We start from the raw sequence: 21,303 nt of genomic DNA, 5'->3' as shown, positions 1-21,303 counted from the left end.
ATTTCTGACTCCTTGGCTACTCTTTGCTCCCGTCAAAGCCGCAGCTCTTCTGTGTCCCAGAATGCTGGGTTTCAGTGCTGAGCAAAAAGCTGCCTGGAACCTGATGAAAGTGAAGGCCCCAGATCTGCCTGCCGAGCACAGTCTGCGCTGCGGCGTGCGCAGGCTGTCTCCGCCATATGTCACCCTCTCTGCTGTCTACTCCCTTTCGGGGAACTTCATGGGAAAAGCTCTATTAGAGATGTTTATCCTGGGAATTCATAATTTGTTTTTAATTTTAATTTAATGTTCACCAACTTAGCTCACTTACACCAACTTTAGTCCTGCCACCCACTGACTGTACTCTAACGGGTGAGTCTGTGTTTGGGATTAGTGGGTAACTGAAGAAATGTCCCACGTGCCCAAGGAAGGCCCATCAAACATTATTAGACTTGCAGAGCCAGAGAGTGAAATATTTACTGCAGTCAAATATTCTGGGTTATTCCAACAAGCCCCAGGAAATCAAAATCCTTGGACAAAAAATAACAGAATAAAATCCTGTTTAAAAAAAATTTAACATAGCCACAGGTATAAAGTATTTGCAGATTGATTGAGCAATGTGAAGAAAACACAAAGTTAAAAATATTGTTTCTCTCACTTATACTCTCAACCCCTCTGCATAACTGTAAGTATGTTTACGACTGTGCGTGTACATACAGGACGTACTGAGAATGTACTCTTTAGAAAATGTGACACATTCATATTCTAAAGAGATTTTTATTTATTTCAATTAATAAGGTCTTCCATTTCTCACAAGGATGAAACAGTCTGGAAAGAAATACTGTTTTGTACATTTGAAATCATGATGGAGTGGAGATTTTACACATTTACTCTTGAGAATGGAGCAAGGGAAGGATGAAGAGCAATGAGCAATATAAATTTATTTCAGCAGACTGAAAAGCGCATACCTGAATGGGAAGAAATTCTCCCAGAGTTGGTCCATGACCATAGGGTTATTTAATAGATGAATGGATTTATGAGCAACTAAAAGCACTAATACTGGGGAAAGGATAAGTTGAATGGCCAAACTATAATAGTTCTGTTGTGCTGTTAATGAAATATCTTTCCTGAAATAGAATTTAGGCACTGTGAGTTTTTGATGAGACGTGACATTAACAGTATTAAGGTTCAGAAGGTTAAAGTCAATGCTATTCTGAAGATTCAGTTGCGCTTCTGCTGTAAATCAGAATGCCTGGAGGAACCCAGCAACTATTAGGGGAATTGTGTTCTGAGTTGTGGCAGAGTGGACAGTGTACTAGGCTGAAATTCAGATTACCAGCATTTGACTCAATTTCATACTGCTTGATTCTTTCACTAATTCTGTACATCAAGCAACGGACTAGTAAAGGACTCAGGACACTCCAATTCCTTCATTAATAAGTAAAAGATATAACACAAATTCTCAGGGATGATGCAAGGATTAAAATGTAAATTTAATGAAGTAATATCAGCAAATTGCCTCGTTCATAATACATACTTAATAAACATTAGCATCCTTTCCTCACCAGTCAATGTGCTGTTTAGTTGAAAAGAGAAATTAAAACTCGATCAGATACGTTTTGATTTTTCGATTGTATCTTATATGAAACATGTGCTTGGTATGGTTAATGGAGGATGTTATCCAAAAGCGAAAGTCAGCTTTGACTGTGCACAGGGCATGTTCTGCCTCACTGACGTATAGAATTCACTCAAGTTATGTAGCTAATAATCAATGACCTAATTTCTAGTTTTGTGAGTGAATAAATTTTCTTTTCCCCTCCCTTTAAGCCAGTTTGTGATCAAAAGAGAAGCTGAGTTTTATTGGACGGTACGTTTTGTTCCTTCCAGTTGTAAAGTTCTATTATTTGGTGGATATGAAAACATGTATATATGTGAGTGAATTAATTAAATTCCATAGGAGCTGTTATACCATCAACATATTTTCTGCCACCGATTTCACTAGAAAAGGGATTACAAAGATCAATCAAATATAGTTATTGTTTTCAAGGAACTTACATATATATGTAACAGAGTTCTCCATTTTTAACTTGGTTAAATTCTTATGATTCAATTAAAAAAAAACTTTTGCATTACAGTATAATATGGAGGTAAGTTGTTAAGTTCACACACTAGATAAGACCAGTTAAGGATGAAAGAGGTAAAAAATGGGTCGGAAGTCCCTCCGCAAGAAAGCAAGGGAGATCGGAAAGTGAAATTTTTGTCCCAGACCACCTCACTCCAAAACCCCACTGGAACTTAGTGTAAGTTTATCCATCGAAACAAAGCTATAAATTCCTGTTTTGCCCCTGAAACCCACAAGCGGTGAATGCTGGCTGTATAGATTAACCAATCATAGAGTGCTCCACTATAGACTATCAGCAGCACCAATATCGTTTTTATTTCACAGGGCCTTTGTCACAAGGGCAGGGCTCTGTCACCCAGTCTAGAGGAGAACTTAAAAGAGGGAAATCTGTGTCCTTCTAAGGCTTAAACCACCACCAGTGATGCAGTGTGGAATGGAGGATTCTGGGCTTCCCCCAAGTAACAGAGGGTCGGGTTTCAGGACTCCTGGTAGATGAGCCTAGGTAGTGTTTTATTCTCAGGGAACACACTTTAAGTTGAGCCTTGCCTATTTGTGTGCATGTGCATGCATATGTAAATTTGACACTTCTTATTTCAGGCTGAACATCTGCTGTTCCCGGCAGGATGGAAGCAACCAGGGAAATAGGGAGGAAAAGACTTTTTTGTCTGTTTATTTGTTTATGGGATGGCAGGTGGCCTTTTATCCTCTGACTTTCCCAACCCAGCTAACAGCCCCGTCTCCTCACAAGGAGCTTAAACCCTGACTGCTCACTGTTCAACTTGCACACACAAGCTGGAACACCCAGATGTCATCAAAATGGGGCCGATCTCTTTGCAGCGCATGCGTCATGCTAGTTGATGGACAAAGGGTACACGGGACAGAATCCAGATGAAACCTGAGTCCATTTGTGGTGGTCTAATGCTCTTTGTGTGCTCTCTATTTTATGTGCTTTTATTTTTAATATATATTTAAATGGGATTTGATTCCTAAGAAAGTGTTGCTGAGATACTTGGAATCCTTATAAGAAATCTCCTCTGCCTGTAACGCTCTATGTGAGTTAGATTTCTATGGCCCACAGTCAACGTGCTCATTCTGAATGACTCCAGACTTACTGGTATCCTCAGGCTGGCCTGTTTGCCAATGTCCCACTAGCTCTGTCCTAAAATAAGAATTAAAAAAAACCTTTTATTTATTAATTTGAGAGAGAGAGAGAGAGAGAGAGAGAGAGAGAGAGAGAGAGAGAGAGAGAGAGATCGCTTTGTTGTTCCACTTATTTATGCATTCACTGGCTGATTCTTGGATGTGCCCTGAGCAGGGATTGAACCCACAACCTTGGCACATTGGGATGACACTCTAACCAACTAGGCTACCTAGCCAGGGCCTTGAAATAAGAATTCTTAAAAGCATCCGTCTGTAGTTCGAGCAGGGGTGAGAGAAACTGCTTTGTTTTGTTTCACAACTTTTGAGCATATAAAGCCTTTATCTCTGACACAGGGTATCAAGCAGGAGAAACACAACTTCCCAGTTAGAAGGGAAGGTAAACTGAGAGTCTGGTGGAGTCCAGTGCGCCCTGAGATCTCCTTCAAGGAGGAAGGAGAAGGGGATGAGATATGATAATGGAGGGCACGACAATCACGGAGAAGCGAAGGGCACTGCAGGTCAGCTCGCTGCCCTTAGAGCAAGTCAGATGTGTCAAGATGTGCAAGATTAACAGGAGTCTTTGTTTGCTCGACACCATGAGCATAAACACAATACAAGGCTCTGGGGACACTGACTGCCACTCTATCTCTTCCTTCAAGGTACCATGTCTGCTGCACCTTCTAAAGCCACAGACAGACACCACTATTTCAAAACATTAAAAATGCTGGATGCAAGTAAAATGTTCCGGCCATTACTCACTGAGCTTTTCCTATCATAAGTGGCAGCGTTGGGAGCCCCATAAAAGTGTGTGGTGGGTAAAACTGTTCACTACAAGATAGTTCGGGGGAGGGCTTCTGCTCCCTGAGGGAGAGTATGTAAAATACAAAACTGATGATCAACACACCTGTTGGGCCTAGGAGGACAAGGAAAGCTGACATGATAAAGCAACATGTGAGCCCCTCGATATGCAATTTTCTAAGAGTCGTGGCCTCAGAAAGGTGCGGAGTTTACTTTGCCCTCTTATTACACAGCAGCGGCGCCTCCACACAGGCTCCTCTTGAAGAGCTGAGTATCTGGGCTGTCAGGTATGACTTTAAAAATGATTACTCTTCAGTAAATCATTTTCAAGAATGATAGTTTTAAGCAGCCCGATCTTATTTTAGACTGAAATGGGGATAAATTTAAACCAACTCCCCTCTTTGGAAATATTTCCTTTTTCAGTACAATCTTGAATTAAATTGTAATATAGTCAAGAGATGTTGGCAAATCATAGACTTCACTTGAAAGAGCTATGAGAGGGGATCCAAATAACCTGGAATTTATTTATAAAAACTTATGTGTTTATTCTTACATGGTTAAACGTCAGTCACCTTCAAGGTACTCTCCATTTGATGTAATACACCTAGTGAGTTGTTTTTTCCACTGTTTAAAATAGTTTTTGAACTCATCAATTTTGATGCCTTTTAGTGCTTCTGCTGTTTTTTGTTTCACCTCCTCCACATTGGCAAGCCATTTCCCTCTGAGGACTTTTTTCATCCAGGGAAACAAAGAAAAGTTGCTTGGGGCGAGATTGGGTAAATAGGAAGAATGGGACATGGGGAGTTATGTCATTTTGGGTCAAAAACTGCTGAACGCTGCACAGTGTGGGCAGGTGCACTCATAAATCACCCATCATAAAATGGGAAAATGCATTGAAAGAGTCTTCCAAAAAAAAATTCACTGAAGCCGAATGCAGCCTCTCACAACAACACCAGCTAGCACACTGATATAGATGGGTTCCTAGAACACTCACCTAGTGGAGGAAGCCTGTACTATAAGGGGCTTCTCTCTAGAAGATAATTTCATTTTTTGGGGTCCCCCCTCATGAATATAGAAAACCTTAATTATACAAAAAATAAATTGTTTAGTGCCAAGAGGTCCACGTTGACACAGCTCAATAGTGCAGGAGAATCAGATGCTTTTCCCAATGACATTTGCATTTGAGAGAGAGGCGACATTCTAAAAATATGAAACTAAAAATAAAGATTCACCTTTGCATATTAGAGACATGATGTCTATACCTAGATGAAAATATAAAGTCACATTCAGATACCACTGAGGCTAATGCTGATTAAGGAACTTGAGAAACACTGGACCAGATTCTATCGTATGTATTACAGACCCTATACCTCACAATTTACCACTAAGGGCAACAGATCTATGTATCACATTTTGATGAAGTATTTTATAATCGTAGATAAGCAACTTTACTAGACCCTGGAGTTTGCCACATGTAAATTTATTTCCCTCCAGGAATTTGTAGCCTCATGCCCCAGGTAACAGAAGTGAGGTGAATAATAGTGCGGACTGGTTTAATGGTCGATGGTATTGATTCTCTACTTTCTGGGGGTATTAGTGTTGTAATAGTTCATCCATTTCTACAAAAAAAGTGTGTGTTAGCTTAGGTTTGAAGGTAGATCCTTTTTCATGTTAACACATCCCACTATATCACACCACCTGGCAAAATTACACTGTCTATATGCCAAGGTTTTCCCCCCAATTATTCAGCTCAATTTTTTCCTATGGCTTTTGAAAACCTTTTGTCCTGAACTTAGGGGAAGTGGAAAGTAGCTGTTTTTCAATTTAGCTGTTCTTTCAATTTGTTCTGTCAAATTCTACTATGGACACTCTCTTTGGCTTTGTTACTTCTAAGAAATACAATTCTAAATTCCCTTAACTTTTCATTTTAGACTCCATTTACTGGCTATATAGGCTGCTGTCTTGAAAACTTTATTCATTTTCTCAAAATTTCATACAGGTACCAGGTCCAAGTAAACTTTTTGACATTTATTTATTCAAGTGTTGGATATATATTAAATATTGATTCTGCACTGGGAGCTGACTTAGGCAGAGAGGATATAAAATAGGACAAGACAAAGCCTTTATAACATAGACATTCTGGTAGGAGAAGGTGACCATGAACAAGAAAGCATACATATTAAAATAATTTCACATCTTGCTCAATGCAGTGAAAAAGATAAGTAAGGTGATGTGACAAAGGTTAACTGGGAGAGGTAAGGACAGAGGAGCAGCTTTGCAGGAAGGGAGAATAGCAGAGCGGGCAGAGACCTGGCACACATGAGGAAGGGAGAGCAGGCCCATGAGGGACTGTGATGCTGGACACAGGATGGCATCAGATGAGTGTCAGGGACAGGCATGGGATAGAGGCATATGATCTTGAAAGTCATGGTAAGAAGTCTGAATTTTAACAGTCCATGAAGACCCACTGAAATATTTTAAGCAATAGAATGACATAATCTAATTTATATTTTTGGAATAGAGGCAGGGAGAACCATTATATCACTTCTTGCTTGTCATGGTCAGAGATATGTTTCAGCACCTACCACACGTAAACACACACACAGAGACACACGCATGCAATTCCCACGGGCTGGTGAGGGCAAGTCGACTCTTCCATTAGTATAGAACTTTCACATACGATTACATTTATTTATATATGTTTTAACTGATTCATACAACCACTTTGGAGCTTTGGCAATTAATTATGTTTATGCATGTGTTTGTTTTACTGGAGGGTCAAGACTCTGACATATTTAATTTTTTAACTACACTTTAAGCAGGGTGCCTGGTATAGAGAGAGAGTGTATGTTGTTGATGTGGGGGGGGCATTGGAATATTATGATAAATGTTGAGGTTTTGAGTTGCTTTGGGGTCAGCACCATAAACTATTGATACTTGAATATCATCAAATATGTCGAAGTGAAGAAAAGCTGATGGAAGTGGGTGGTGGTCCTCAAGGACTTCCTCAAGGGCTTCAGGGACCTTCTCTGAACTTCGGTGTAACCTCTTGTGTGGTATTTGGAGATGGGAGTTCACCTAGAGGTCACTCGCCCTCAGGACTGAAGAAATATTCCTCCCTGTACTGAAGAGGTGGGGAGACTGAAGGAAGAGACTTTATTTTCTTATGCTGATCAGATTATACGACAATAATGAAAAATTGAGGAAAAAATGAGGAAGTCAACATGCTTAAAATATAATGGGCTTCATCACTGAGAAACCCTTCAGTAAGGTGAAACTGAAAAATGTATCATCTCTACAACAAACATTGCCATTCATTGCTCCACAACCCAAAACCCACCACCAAGTTAGTATCTATCGTGTAGCAAAGCACGTGGTGTTTATACGTAGCCATGTCAATATCTGAGCTCCAGTGCAGTAGCGTTATTAACTTTTGAAAACATATTTTAGATACACTTTAATCACTTTGTTTGCTTATCACAGATTTAAAATTCTTATGATAAAGTGGGCTAAATTTCACAACGAAGAAGAGATGATTTTGTGCTAAAATACATTTTATAGGGTTTACCATGAGAAGCAGTGAAGCATATTTCTCATAAATTGCATAGGGAGAAACAGTGAAATTAATCTGTGTCATAATGACCGCTCAGGACATATAAGTAAGGGCAAATATAGAAAATACACTGGGTGCATGAAGTACATAATTAACATGAAGTCAAAACAGTGCTAGCTAGTCTTTCCACAAACTTAGAAAATAGTTGATGCATTTTATTTTTCCTGTGAGAATTGGATGAGCTGTCATTCTACTGTTATGTAATTTATCACAGTTGCAGGAGTTGTATCTTACTGCTATGGGTATATTTTAGGTTGGACTATTTCTCACAATGCTTTTGGTATTTATTTCAATATGAGTCGACTATCCGTCTTCTCTTTACCCAGATGTTCTGGTAATTCTCTATGTCACCTGATAGTTTATAACCTACTTGGGGTAAAAGGTGACATTTGGAGGGCACAATTAGAAAGACACAGACACCCAAAGAGATAGTTAAGCTAATATGCATCAAAAATAATGGGGAATTTGGGGATAATGGGAGAGCATAGAGAGAGGGAGGAGAGAGACAGAGGCAATAATAAAGGGCTAAACAGGGTGGCAGAGTGGCCTCAAGATTTTTAAGAATAAGGATATATAAAAAGTTACATTTATATTACTTGCATTTCTATTATGCAAATGTTCTTCCTTCTAGAATCAACTGACCAACCTTCGACAAAGGCTTCAACCACCAAAACCCCGTGTGGTTGCATATTTTTGTGTGTGGGTACGTGAAATTCAGGCGAAGAGCTGGGCCCCACAATGGTCTGACACCAGCTCAGAGTTGCAGACAGAGAGCAGGAGTCCACACCTGCAGGTTACCATCAGGTTGTACCCTCCCCTGAAAGTGATAGTATGTTTAGAGCACAAGGCTTCTCCCCCAGGGTATGGAACTATGGGGAAGGATAGTCCAAAGTTACTGAGTTTTTAGAAGGCATAACATCCCAGGATCTTACATATATGTGCATAGAAGGTTCAAGTGATTAAAGATTAGGAAATGCAAAACAATAAAGGTTTCAGAGATAAGCTTCAGTTGCATTGTCCTTTAAAATGTGGCTCACAGGAAGCCCTCTAAAACGAAGCTAAACTTTTGGTTCCAGCTGTATTGAAATAAGTATATTGAACTAACCCTTCAGGAAAAGATAATTACAAAGCTGGATGAAATACATAAAATAACTGTTGGAAAGCATTAGAGAGCAAACAACTAGGTTAGACTTGAAGGGCTGTGATCCCTCATAAACAGAAGCACATGAACGTGAGCACTATATTCATCCAGGTGTGTTTTGAGGGAATTTGCTATTTCATTGTGAGGTTGAATGAAGTAAACTAGGAAGGATCAATCTTGGTGATGGAGAAGAGAAGATGAGGTTCAGGTGTGCCAAAGTGTGTGGGATTTCAGGAGTAAAATCCCGAAGAGAGGGCAAGTGTGTCCACGAGGCATCAGCCAGCTCCTAACTTGAGCATGCACAGGGTAGTCTCCAAGAAACGCGGAAGAGAACAGCAACTGGGAAGCTCAATGGCAGAGCCAGGGAGGGGCCTTGTGAAACATCCAAGGCTTTTAGCTGATATCCTGGAAAAAACTGGATCAGGCTAACAAAGCCTAAGAGGAACTATGGGAAAAATGAAAGTGATTTGCTGGTACACTATCTGCCTGCCAAAAGAAAACCGTATCCGGTTCGGGGGGGAAATAATATAAACATTCTTCCATAAGCCACATGTACATTTAAACAAAATGATAACAACTGCCAAAAGAAAGGGACCAGATGATTTAAAAAAAAAAAGTAACAAATAATGAAAATAGTCCCATAAGCAATTCAGATATTAAAGTTGTAAATTAACTATAATCAATGTTTCAGCACAAAGGGAAAAAAAGGATAGAAAATTTGATCAAAGATGAGTCCTCCAAAAATAATCACATAAAAAGAAAGTAGGGGCTGAGATCCAATGTGTTCCGTTTGTCTGTGCTGAGGAGTGTTGACTATTGCTCTCTTCTCCCACTTCTTCCTCTTTTGGTTGCTTCTATCCCCTAGCTCACCTCCATTCTTCAAAAATAGCTTTCACATTAGGCTGTAATGGAGAGCCCAAAAGGCACCTGTGGTTTACAAATCTGACCTACTGAATAAGAAGACATCAAAAGTGTCTTCAAGAAGAAGAGACAGCATAACTAGTAGAAAGTCTACAGGTTTAAAACGACACATACCTGTGCTCATACACTGTCCCTGCCACCTACATATTCCTGGGGTCACATACAAGTTATTAACCATTCTGCATCAGCCTTCTGTTCCATAAAAACAGAATTGGTTGACACCTTAAAAAGTCATTTTAAGCCCTAAATGAGATGTTCTGTACAGGCCAACTGCTTAGTACAAATAGGTTCCCCATAAGTAGCGATGCCAGTAAATAGGGATGCCATCCATGTGTTGACTGTCACTGGATAGCCTCGACCCAGATGAAGTAATACTCATAATTTGGAATTTTCCTCTACCTTTCAAAGTGGATAATACTGATAACTAACAAAATGTCTGCACAATATTGGTTAGTCAAAACAATAGCTTCTTAAGCACTTAGGAAAGCAACTGAGTATTGCAAATATCTGGGCGAAGATCAAGTCGGCAGAACAAGGCTGTTTTTGTTGTTAGAGAATGCTATGCGTGCTCTGGCTTGCCTTTCCACAATCATTGCTATTAAATCATTTATCTCTGTTGCAGATTTAATGAAGTCATGTTCACGATCCACTTAATCACACGATGGGGTATAGTACATATTTTGACAGGAAAGCTGTTTGTATAAACGGAAACATGCCACAAATATATAATTTCAAAAAAGTTCATTATGCTTTCAGTATGAAAATCTTTGACTTGACTCCTTTTATGCATATGTCATCATTTTAAGATAGACTTTTAGTACCAGATAACAAAAAAGATTATTCTCAGGAAAAATTCATGTTGATCATGTAAGTGGAGCAGTGAGCAATTACAAACACAGCAAGCTCTGAACCGTATACTCCGTCTGGAAATTTATCTGGGGGAATCACACATCTCTAGCTAAATATTGTACTATTGAAATTGATTCTAATTATAAGCCCACGAAAATGAACAAGAAAGAAACTGAGTTAAAGAGAAGTTATAATACTTTCTAGGATGTTAATAACAACCCTCAGGTTTGACTTATAGCTTATTATTTAATTGCTCAACTAGTGGCTACATAGTCATACTTTACACATTCAGAGACTTTGCAGAGTGAGCTGCTGCAGTGCACTTGATTATTGTAAATGACCCCCAGCCCCGTGTTATTAGGTCTCAACACTAATTAGAGCTGCTACTTACATCACTCTCATGACCTTCTCGAAGGTTGTATGTGAGGTCATGCTGAATGTCTTCCACGAATTTGTGAGCATACTCTGGGTACAGGTCTAGCACTTCAAAGAGTCCTTTGAGGATGATACACTGGAGATCACAGTAAGTTAGAGCCTTCACATCTGCATTGGTCTTGATCACTTGGTCATTAATTGATAGGTTTGCTCCAATCAAATCTCCTTTTCCTTGAAATGGTGAAAAAAGAAACATGTCACTTTAAAGAATAACAACTTCTGAACTGGTGACTGCATTTGTCTGAGATGACACTAAAAAGAGACGTGGACTCTTCACCTGGTGCAAGATTTCTCAGCTTCAGTAGTGTTGAGATTTGGGGTCTGATAATTTTGGGTTGTGGGGATATTCTGTACATAGCAGAATGTTTAGCAGTACCTCATGCCCCCATACCAAGTGGTGACAACCCAAAATACCTTCAGACATTGACAGATGTCCCCTGTGGGCAAAACTTCTCCTAGGTGAGATGACTGGTGTAGAAGGTAAAAGCTAGGAGACCCAGAGTTAGGAATTGTAGGTCAACGGTGGGCTGTAGACAGGATTCGGGAAATGGCTTTAGACAAACCATTTGCCATTTTTGTCACAGTTGTTTTAATCATTCAAGGGAAATAACAATAACTCAGATGTTCTGAGAATGAAAAGGCTCTGTGATTCTGAGGTAAGACTATCAAGAAGTGTATTAATGATTTTGATTCCAACACCTTGGAAAACAACAGAAGCATTACCATCAGCTCTCTAACAGGTTATTTAACCGATCTCTAAACATGTCTATAAGATAGGTGATGTGGGAGGGGAGCCCTCCATCCCTCCTCTCAGAGTAGGGAGGCAAGATGACCATTGGACATTATGGGTAATGAAACCTGCTACATAAAAATGTAAAACACAAGTCTTAGTTCTAGTGTTCCATGATGGTATAAAATTCCATTTTCTTCATCTAAAAGAAGCTCTTCATTTCTGCCACTGCAGGGGGAGAGAACCACATGCACACACACACAGCCTTTGATATTTTGCCTGTGATGCCTCAGCCTATCAGTCTTAGGCTGGAATCCACCTGCCTGGGAACTAGCTTGCTTTCTTGAGTTTGTTGATTAGATGTATTGAACGATTTATTTGAATCTTTAAAATCTTTGAATTCATTTGAATCAGTTTAACTCAGCAGGAAGGTGAGTGTAGATGTAAGTGCTGACAAAAGCTGATTACAGCTTCAGATTTATTTCAGACAGCCACTAATTCACTCAGCATCCATGTGAGAAATAGGAAAGAAAGTCCATTCATTTCTCAGACAAACTTAGGTTAAAAGCTGCAGTGATATGGCCAAGTTCACAGAGGATAGAGGCATTAAGTTCATGGCTACAACTTGGGAGTTTCTGCATTTGTGCTTTGTCCTCACAAAGCATCATGCCCAGGCCTTACCTTTTATTTTTTTATGGTCACACAGTACACAAGCTCATTCAACGGTGTCTACCGCCCCCACTGACTAGTGCAGTGAAGTCATCATTATTCACCCAGGCTCATTCCAGTCCACTCTCCTTGGCTGCCAGGTCACGTCGATGTTGTGAATGCCATTCACATTATATTAACAATGGCTCGACTTTTAGTCCACTCATCAATGGACAGACTAGATGCCATTGAGTGAGCATGTGTACTGTGTGGCCATTGTGTTCAAAATGACTGAGTGAGTAGAGCAACAAATCTGCATCAAATTTTATGTTAAGCTTGAACTTTCATCCACGGAAACTATTCAGATGATTCAGAAGGCCGCAGCTATGGCTAACTGGTGATTGGCAGCTTCGTTATGACGTGTGCCCCTCACGCATCGCATCTCGTGTAGAGTTTTTTGGCAAAACGTCAAATCGTGCAGCTGTCTTAGCCCCCCTACAGCCCAGATGTGGCACCCTGTGACTTCTGGTTGTTCCCAAAACTCAAATCACCTTTGAAAGGGTAGAGATTTCAGACCATCAGTGAGATTCAGGAAAATACGATGGGGCAGCTGATGGTGATTGGGAGAACTGTGTGAGGGCCCAAGGTGCCTAATTTGAAGGGGACTGAGGCATCATTGTCTTATGTACAATGTTTGTTGTATCTTGTATCTTCTTCATAAATGTCTCTATTTTTCATAGTACATGGCTGGATACCTTCTGTGCAGACTATTTTATTTATATGTTTGTATGTGTGTGTGGTATGTACATATATGTTTGTTTGTTTATTTATTTGCTTAATCCCTGCACCTTCTTTCATCCTGCCCACAAACCCCCCTCCCCTCTGACAGCTGTCAGTCTGTTCCACGTATCCACACCTCTGTTTCTATTTGTTCATCCATTTATTTTGTTCATTAGATTCCACATATAAGTGAGATCATGTGGCATTTGTCCTTCTCTGACTGGCTTGTTTCACTTAGCATAATTCTTTCTAGGTTTACCCACGCTGTCACAAAAGGTAAGAGTTCCTCTTTTACGGCAGAGTAAGTCTTCCACTGTGTAAATGTACCACAGCTTTTTAGTCCACTCATCAACTGATGGGCACTTGGGCTGTTTCCAGGTCTTGGCTGTTGTCAATAGCGCTGCTATGAACATAAGGCTGCACATATTCTTTCGAATTAGTGTTTTGGGTTCCTTCGGATATAATCCCAGAAGTGGAATCACTGGGTCCAATGGCAGTTCCATTTTAAATGTTTTAGGTATCTCCATACTGTTTCCCACAGTGGCTGCACCAGTGTGCATTCCCAGAATACAGCAAAATTTTAAGTTCTGGCTATACGAGGAAGATTGACCGTGATGCACTAGCTTGCCGTGGTGTGAGCATCGACGCTTCCTGCTAAGCCATTGGTGTCTGGAGCAATTTTAGACTCATCGTACTTTCAAACCTTGAGCGACCGTAGTATGACTCTCAGCCACAATACCCAGAGCTATAAGAACAGTACCAGCATCTTGCCACACATGGCACTGTAGAAAAAAATTCAGTTTGTTTATTCACTCAGTAAATATTTATGAAATACGGACACGTGTGGGACCTCAGGCTGAGCTCCAGCAAGCAGGCACTGGTAATTAACAGCATGGTTCTGACCTTCAATAGTTTTTATGTCTTGTGGATTTCTTACTGTCTAGATTTAGGACCCAGATCTGTTTCTTAATTACTTTGGGTTTCAGTATCTTTATTACTAAAAGAAGAAAAAGGTATCTGTGGTCCATTACAGTCTGCATTTTTCGTAGTTGTATTATTGACGTTTGCTAATCAGTTATTCTGTCATTGGGGAAAAAAAGGTTGATGAGATGCACTTGCAAACCATCCGGGTTAGAGCAGTAACTTAATGTTTAATTATAATTAGGAAGACTAATGCCATCTGTGACGAGCGCATTTATTGGTGCTTTGTTGTTTTCTTTTAAACAACAATGAAGAAATTGGTGGGAAACCACAATTAATGGGACATGAAATGGAGGTGTACAAGGCAAACAAATTCTATTCCCATAACAAATCCCTGCCTCTATGTCAACTGTCTCCCAGGCTTCAGACTAAGTAATGCCTTCGTGTATTGATTGGACAATGAAGTTGTTTGAATAAGTTGTGGCCTGACAGCTGTTTGGTGGTACTTCTTTCCTAAACATTATGTATCAGTTCATTTTGTTGGCAGAGTAAACATGTGTTAATTATCTCCAGATCAAGTGCGAAGCCATGCACTTAAGTTGATCAAAGTTAGTATTAATTTGAATTGGCCCTGTAAGACAATATTACTATAGGGAAAGTAAAATAGTTACTCTCCATTGAAATAATGCTAACCACAGAGAGGAAATATTAATAATTCATTATCTTTGCTTGGGTTTAGTCCCAATACTTGTGTTTAGAATGGTCATGTGGCAATTTGCACTTAAATCAGTTTTGATAGATACCTGGTAGAAGCAAATATGTGAAAATGTTAATCATGGAAATCATGATTTATGGAGGAAATCAGAGCCAGAAGGAAAAGGCAATGGATTAAATCTATTAGCTGTAAGTAGAATAAAAAAATAAAGATAAGAAATGTGAATAATAAAATGGCAATAAATACATACAGTATTTGAACCTAAAAAAAGAAGCAGAACAGAAACAGACTCGTAGATATAGAGAACATTTTGACAGTTGCCAGATGGAGAGGGGGTGGGAGGGGTGGGTGAAAAAGGTGAAGGGATTAGGAAGCACAGATTGGTAGTGATGGAATAGTCACAGGGATGTAAAGTATGGCGTAGGGAATGTAGTCGATGTTCTGATAACTATGTATGGAGTCAGGTGGGTACGAGACTTATTGGGATAATTACTTAGTAACTTATATAATGTCTAATTACTGGGGTGTACACCTGAAACTAATATAATATTGTATGTCAACTGTAACTGAAAAATAAAAACATGATTTAAATTAAAAGAATAAAAATAAAAATAAGACAATCCAGTTGAATTATGTGTTATGAATGATGCTTATTACATAGAAGCCATCAAATGTGTAGCTATTGTGCCCTGATGTTATGGGTGATGCCTTTATATTCCAGTCCTAGAATCGTTGCTACTGATCCTAGAATCGTTACCAACTTTAAAAATCCACCATGATCCTGGAAAGTTTCCACATGAGTATTTAAAGATGGTGTATCATTTTTGCTTACATGTATGTCAAACCATAAGGTTTTGAAAAAATAAGTACAGGGTGGGGCAAAATAGATATGTATTATCTTCTGTATGAATAACTGTACACCTACTTTTGCTCCCCCCTGTACAGGCTCTTTTACTATTATTGTTATTTTGTACAGGCCCTTTTAAAAGCAGGCTGTGCCAATAAACAGGCTATGAAACTCACAGTGCTACTAAGGAAATACATGGAAAAAGATTTTATGATTAAAGTTAAGTGTTTGAAGCAAATTTAGAAATAATGGTCGCTTTTAATTTAGAATCACAGAATAATAGAATGACTGGCCTTTAACTTCGCTAAATTGAGAAGTGGGCAGGAAGAGCGTTAAATTTTCTCTTAAAAAGCACACTCCTACTGAGCCTTCCTCTAATGCTGATAATGAACTGGCCAAGCTGATAATAAACTCTTTGATTTGCTAATCCATGTTGTTTTATTAAGGAGTAAAATAAGAAGGTGAATCTGAGCCAAAACTTTGAAAGGGAAGCCCTACCTTTTTTCTACTAAGAGGTAAACTGAAGTCAACACGAATCAATAAAAGGCATACGGGTATTTCACTATTCACTAGCCTCTGTCTCTTCATTTTTAACCGGAGATAATCACACCAACCTAAGAGGTTATAAGATTTAAATTGGATAGTAAACATAAAACACTCAGCTCGTACTAGGGATTCAATAAGTATCAGTTTTCATCTCTCTTCCAAAATACAATATGCCTTGAAGCTTACTAGCTAGAATCCATAGAATGCAGGTTTACAATGATTATATAGAATACCAGGCATGGTTTAGAAGTAGAAAATCAACATAATGATTTTTATGAGAGCTTATTCTTAATCCATAATAATTCTTGTGCCATTTCGAGCACAGATAAAACTTAATGTTCATGTTCTTCTCTGGGTTGATCCTCCACAAAAATATTGGGTTGTCCAAAAAGTTCATTTGGTGTTTTCCAAAAGATGGCTCTAGCAGAGCTTAGCTGTCTTAAACTTATGTTGAAGCAATTTTGTTAGTTTGTATTGTGACAGCTGTGATTTCAGCATGCATTTAAAAATTATCAAAATTGCTGAATTTTTGTATAGTCATTTTAATACTGTAGGTGAAAGAAAATATGCAACAGTTTTGGCCTATTATGATTTAGTACTTCAGGAAAGGTAAAAACACAATGGAAACACACAAAAAGATTTGTGCAGTGTATGGAGAAGGTGCTGTGGCTGACTGAACATGTCAAAAGTGGTTTGCAAAGTTTTGTGCTGGAGATTTCTCACTGGACAATGCTTCATGGTCGGGTGGACCAGTTGAAGTTGATAGCGATCAAATCGAGACATTGAGAACAATTAACGTTATACCACATCAGAGGTAGCTACCATATCCCAAATATCCAAATCAATAAAGTTATTGATGAAAATGAAAAATGTGTTTTTTATTTTACAAAAAAAACCCCTAAACAAACTTTTTGGACAACCCAATATATAAATGGCCTCTTAAAACTGACCAGTTAAGTTACCAAGGGGCAGAATACATCAGGGTTAATAATCTGGCTTCAGGAACCAGAAAGAATTGTATTCTCTTTCTTACCTCAGTAGTACCCTTGTATCCAAGATTTTACTTTCCACAGTTTCAACTACCTGTGGTCAATGGTGGTCCAAAACAATTAAATGGACAATTTGAGAAATAAACAATTCATAAGCTTTAAATCGTACACTGGTTTGAATAGCGTGATGAGCTCCCATTCCGTCCCACCCTGGATGCGACTCATTCATGCTACAAATGCTCTCTTAGTAGCTGCCTCCAAGATCAGATTGATGGGCATGGTTTCACAGTGCTTGCGTTCAAGTCACTCTCTTTTTACTTAGCAAAGGCCACAGAGTGCAAGAGTAGTGATGCTGGCAATTCGGATATGCCAAGGACAAGCCAAGAAGTGAAAAGGTTTAAGTTCTTGATTAAGAAGGAAAAAAAATTATGCTGAGGTTGCTAAGATCTATGGTAAGAAGGAATTTTCTGTCTGTGAAATTGTGAAGAAGAAAAAAGAAATTTGTGCTAGTTTTGCTGTAACACCTCAAATTGCATAAGTTACAGCCACAGTGCATGACAAGTAATTAGTTAAGATGGAAAAAGCATTAAATTTGTGGGTGGAAGATATAAACACAAATATATATATTTCTATAGGTATTCACTGGAGGTCTTAGAGCATAGTTTGGATAAAGGAGACTACTATATGTGATACTAAGATACTATTCATTTGTAACATGGGACTGATAGTTATACAGCTGGGTTTTTAACAAGAATCAAATAATATGTTGGATTTAACACTTAGCACACTGTAAGCTCAATATGTGGCATAACAATTAATAATAACAATGATGATAATAAAATAGTTGGCAAATTAAACCCATGTGAAGAAAGATACCAAGTCTACATATGCAACCACAATTTTCCTAATCCTTAGCAGCTTTTACCCCCATTTCGTCTCTTTAACTATGAGCCAGAATAAAAATTTTATAAGGCTTTCACCTCTGACCTACCAAGAATAGCCAGCACCATGCTGTCTTTAAGAACCTCCATGGAGCCAGAGCAGACAAAGTAGATGGCCTGCAAAGCATCTCCCTGACGCAGCAGGTACTCCCCTGGGGCACAGAAAGAGGTTTTAATGTGCAGAGACAGAGACCTGAGGCAGCCCCGGCTGGCACACTCAAAAAGGGACAACTGTAAGATTTCCTTGTTCAAGTGCATAGTGATGTCAGAACGCAGCTCGTCTGGAAAGTCTTTCAGAAGCTGTCAAAAAAGATGAAAGAGGAAATCAAGTTGGGGTAAATTTATTTAATTTATTTATTTTGCAAGACAACAGGGCTTGTTCCTCCCATTGTTTGACCCATCAGAGTACCGAAGAGGAAATATCTCTATGTATAGTCTTGGAGAGATTTTTCAATGACTGGGACCCCGGTTATGTGCTACTGAATAATAAGCTGATAAGGAGTCTGGAGAAATAGAATAAATTAATAAAAGACTCGAGAATGAAAACATACAGCTCATTGTGACTTGCTTCTCACAAAGACTCAGAGCAAGGCAAAATATATGGAATGTGGACCCTCCAGTTTTCCTCTGGTGTCAGGGTTATATGAAGACAGGAGAGACCAAATAATCGCATGAAGCATGTTAGTTACCGGTTTGGTTGGGGGGTTGGTAGAATGGTTGCTCGATTTATATGATACTTTTTTTACAGTGTTGGTCTAGGGTATTTCTGGAAGCCCACAGCTAATACCTTTGCTGAAAAACATTTTTTTCCTTTGTTGGTTTTAAATGCAAACATTCACTTGATTAATCTAATACAGGGTGGGATAAGACTAGGTTTACAGTTGTATATGAAAGAGAGTTTATTCTTGCATTATTATTTCTTAATTATTATATTATTTTCCATACAAACAACTGTGAAGCCACTTTTGCCTCACCCTGTTTTCCAAGATTACACCACTCAACTACCATTAGAATTGGTTCCTTTCAAAGCAGGTTAAAAAGGATGAAAATAATTCCACCTGATTGACCAAACTAGAAAATTATTAAAAACTACCGGTCATTCCAAAGTGGCATAGTGGAAACACAAGCCAAAGCAAATGGATGAAGATGGACTAGGTTTCTAGGAGGTTTAAAAAATAAAGATGTGAAGAAGTTGGTAGGTGTGTTCTTCACTTCTGAGACCTACATGGAGCACCTTGCTTTTTACCTTAGAACATGTGCTTTCTGCCTAAAAACGTCAACATGAGAAATGAACATTACCTCATTTGAATCTATTCCGTTGTTGACTGACCAGGTTGTTTGGAAATACTCAAGCATCCTCTGCTTGAGCTGCTGGGGCAGGTGATGGACACGTATGAAGTCCTTCAGATCCTTAGTTCTCGTGTGATAGAGGGACCATCTGGAGTACATTCTCTGTATGATCGCTGTCACATTTCCAAACACCAAGGCGTGCATCAGGGCTGCAGAGAACAACAGCACATATAATTGGTGAGAAATGGGATGGAAGAGCTCACACCTTAAGCCTATATTCAAAGTCTGTGGATCCTAGATTGAAGCAGCGTATGCTTATGTAACCTCGTCGATACAGCACTTCTGATATGAGCATTTTGATGTGGCCACTTTGTCAAAGGGTATATCCTGATGCAGTCATTTGGATTCCATATGGCTTAATCAGAGTAAAAATATTAAAGAACACTCAATGATATGCAAAATAGGCCCCTTTGACCCACGCAATCTGTTAGCTGCCATTCTGACTATGACAATTTTTATTTTGTCCTTTATTCACATCTGTATTATTTTAATAGTTATATAGTTTAATAGCTATGATGAAAGTTTTAGTAATTTATGAAATTAGCCATAAAGTTATAGTTTAATAGTTATTTTTATTGTAATAAAAATACATTTTAAAAATAAGTCTATTATAACCAGTGAGCCCTTATGGGAATATTAGTCTCTTCCCCAAAGCCATCATTTAAAATTAGTTTTAAGCTATTAAATATGACATTTGTCTTTCTAAAGGTATTGGAAAAGTTGTTAGAAATGTAATTGAGTGTCCTTGAGCAAACTGAAGCTGAGGTGAATATGGCTCCAACCCCCATCCTCACCCCAGTTCCATAGCAACTTTAACTTTAGGGGCAATATCAGAAAATCTGAGACCATTCGAGAAACAAAAGAAGTCACAGAGAAAACGAGTATCTGTCTTAGTCATCACCGGCATCCTGAGAAGAGCCGGATGGGACACATATATATGACTCCTGTTTGGATGCGTTTTTTCAGTCAGGTAGTATTGAATCCCCACCGTCTCACTGAGTCTTCCCCTTCTTGAAACCACTCCCAGAGGGTAATGAGAGAGAAGATTTTGTTCCCCAGAATTTCAGGGTGAATAGGTATGGAGGATGAGTTTTCTATGGTAAAGAAGTAGAGAGAGTGGATGAGCTTCACTTTCCAGGAGTGGCCTGAGGTGGGCAGTGGTCAGATACCTTGAAGTCACAGGAGGTGTGGCAGGGTTTTGCACTAAATAATCACTAGGTGAATGTAGACTGGTCTGGGCAGACCCTGGCAGAAAGTCCAAGAAGGCATTGGACCACCTGGGACTGAGAAACTGGGAGATGATGTACTTACAACTCTGAGCCAACCCATTCTCAGTGATATTCAGATTTCAGCTCTTATCCCCATGGTAGGATGGAATTGGCAATGAGGGAAGAAGGTCAGGGGCTAGGTAAAATAATTGGTTTTAGCAGTTTACAGCAAACATAAATAAATAAAACAAAACAAAATAAAGACAAACAAACAAATCCCAAAACTAAACATTGAGTAGTATTTTTATCAGGATTTATCAAATTATCCCTGTGCCTAAATCTCAATGTCCAAAGAGCTATGTTAAAAGTTTCTTAACATTAAAATGGGCACATTAATGTGAATGTGTCAATGTGTTATTCCAATGTATTATTATATCCTACTACTTAATGTTGCAGAGTAGCACCAATTCAACTTCCCCTTTCCACACATTTACCAGAAATTAGCAACTACTGGCATACTAATTTTAATTTAATCTCACACTGTAATTAAAATTCTTTATCAGGTTAATATCATCATTTCTCTATGGAAAATATGGTCACTATGCTTGCAAAATCACCTAATAAGAATAAGGA

The 21,303-nt window shown here is 38.9% G+C and overlaps 1 protein-coding gene across 1 annotated transcript in view; it reads right to left on the bottom strand.

Moving 5' to 3' along the window:
* KCNH8 (potassium voltage-gated channel subfamily H member 8) overlaps positions 1-21,303 on the bottom strand; it is a 278,542-nt gene that overhangs the window by 37,961 nt on the left and 219,278 nt on the right. The window contains exons 9-11 of the mRNA XM_024566106.4: positions 19,412-19,611; positions 18,163-18,412; positions 10,952-11,166 (exon numbers count right to left, since the gene is read on the bottom strand). Coding sequence (XP_024421874.2) covers positions 10,952-11,166; positions 18,163-18,412; positions 19,412-19,611 — 665 coding nt within the window. The remainder of the gene's footprint in view (positions 1-10,951; positions 11,167-18,162; positions 18,413-19,411; positions 19,612-21,303) is intronic.

Source organism: Desmodus rotundus, chromosome 8, assembly GCF_022682495.2.
Source record: "Desmodus rotundus isolate HL8 chromosome 8, HLdesRot8A.1, whole genome shotgun sequence".
In the NCBI taxonomy this organism is placed as follows: domain Eukaryota; kingdom Metazoa; phylum Chordata; class Mammalia; order Chiroptera; family Phyllostomidae; genus Desmodus; species Desmodus rotundus.
This window is presented reverse-complemented; position numbering and strand designations above follow the sequence as displayed.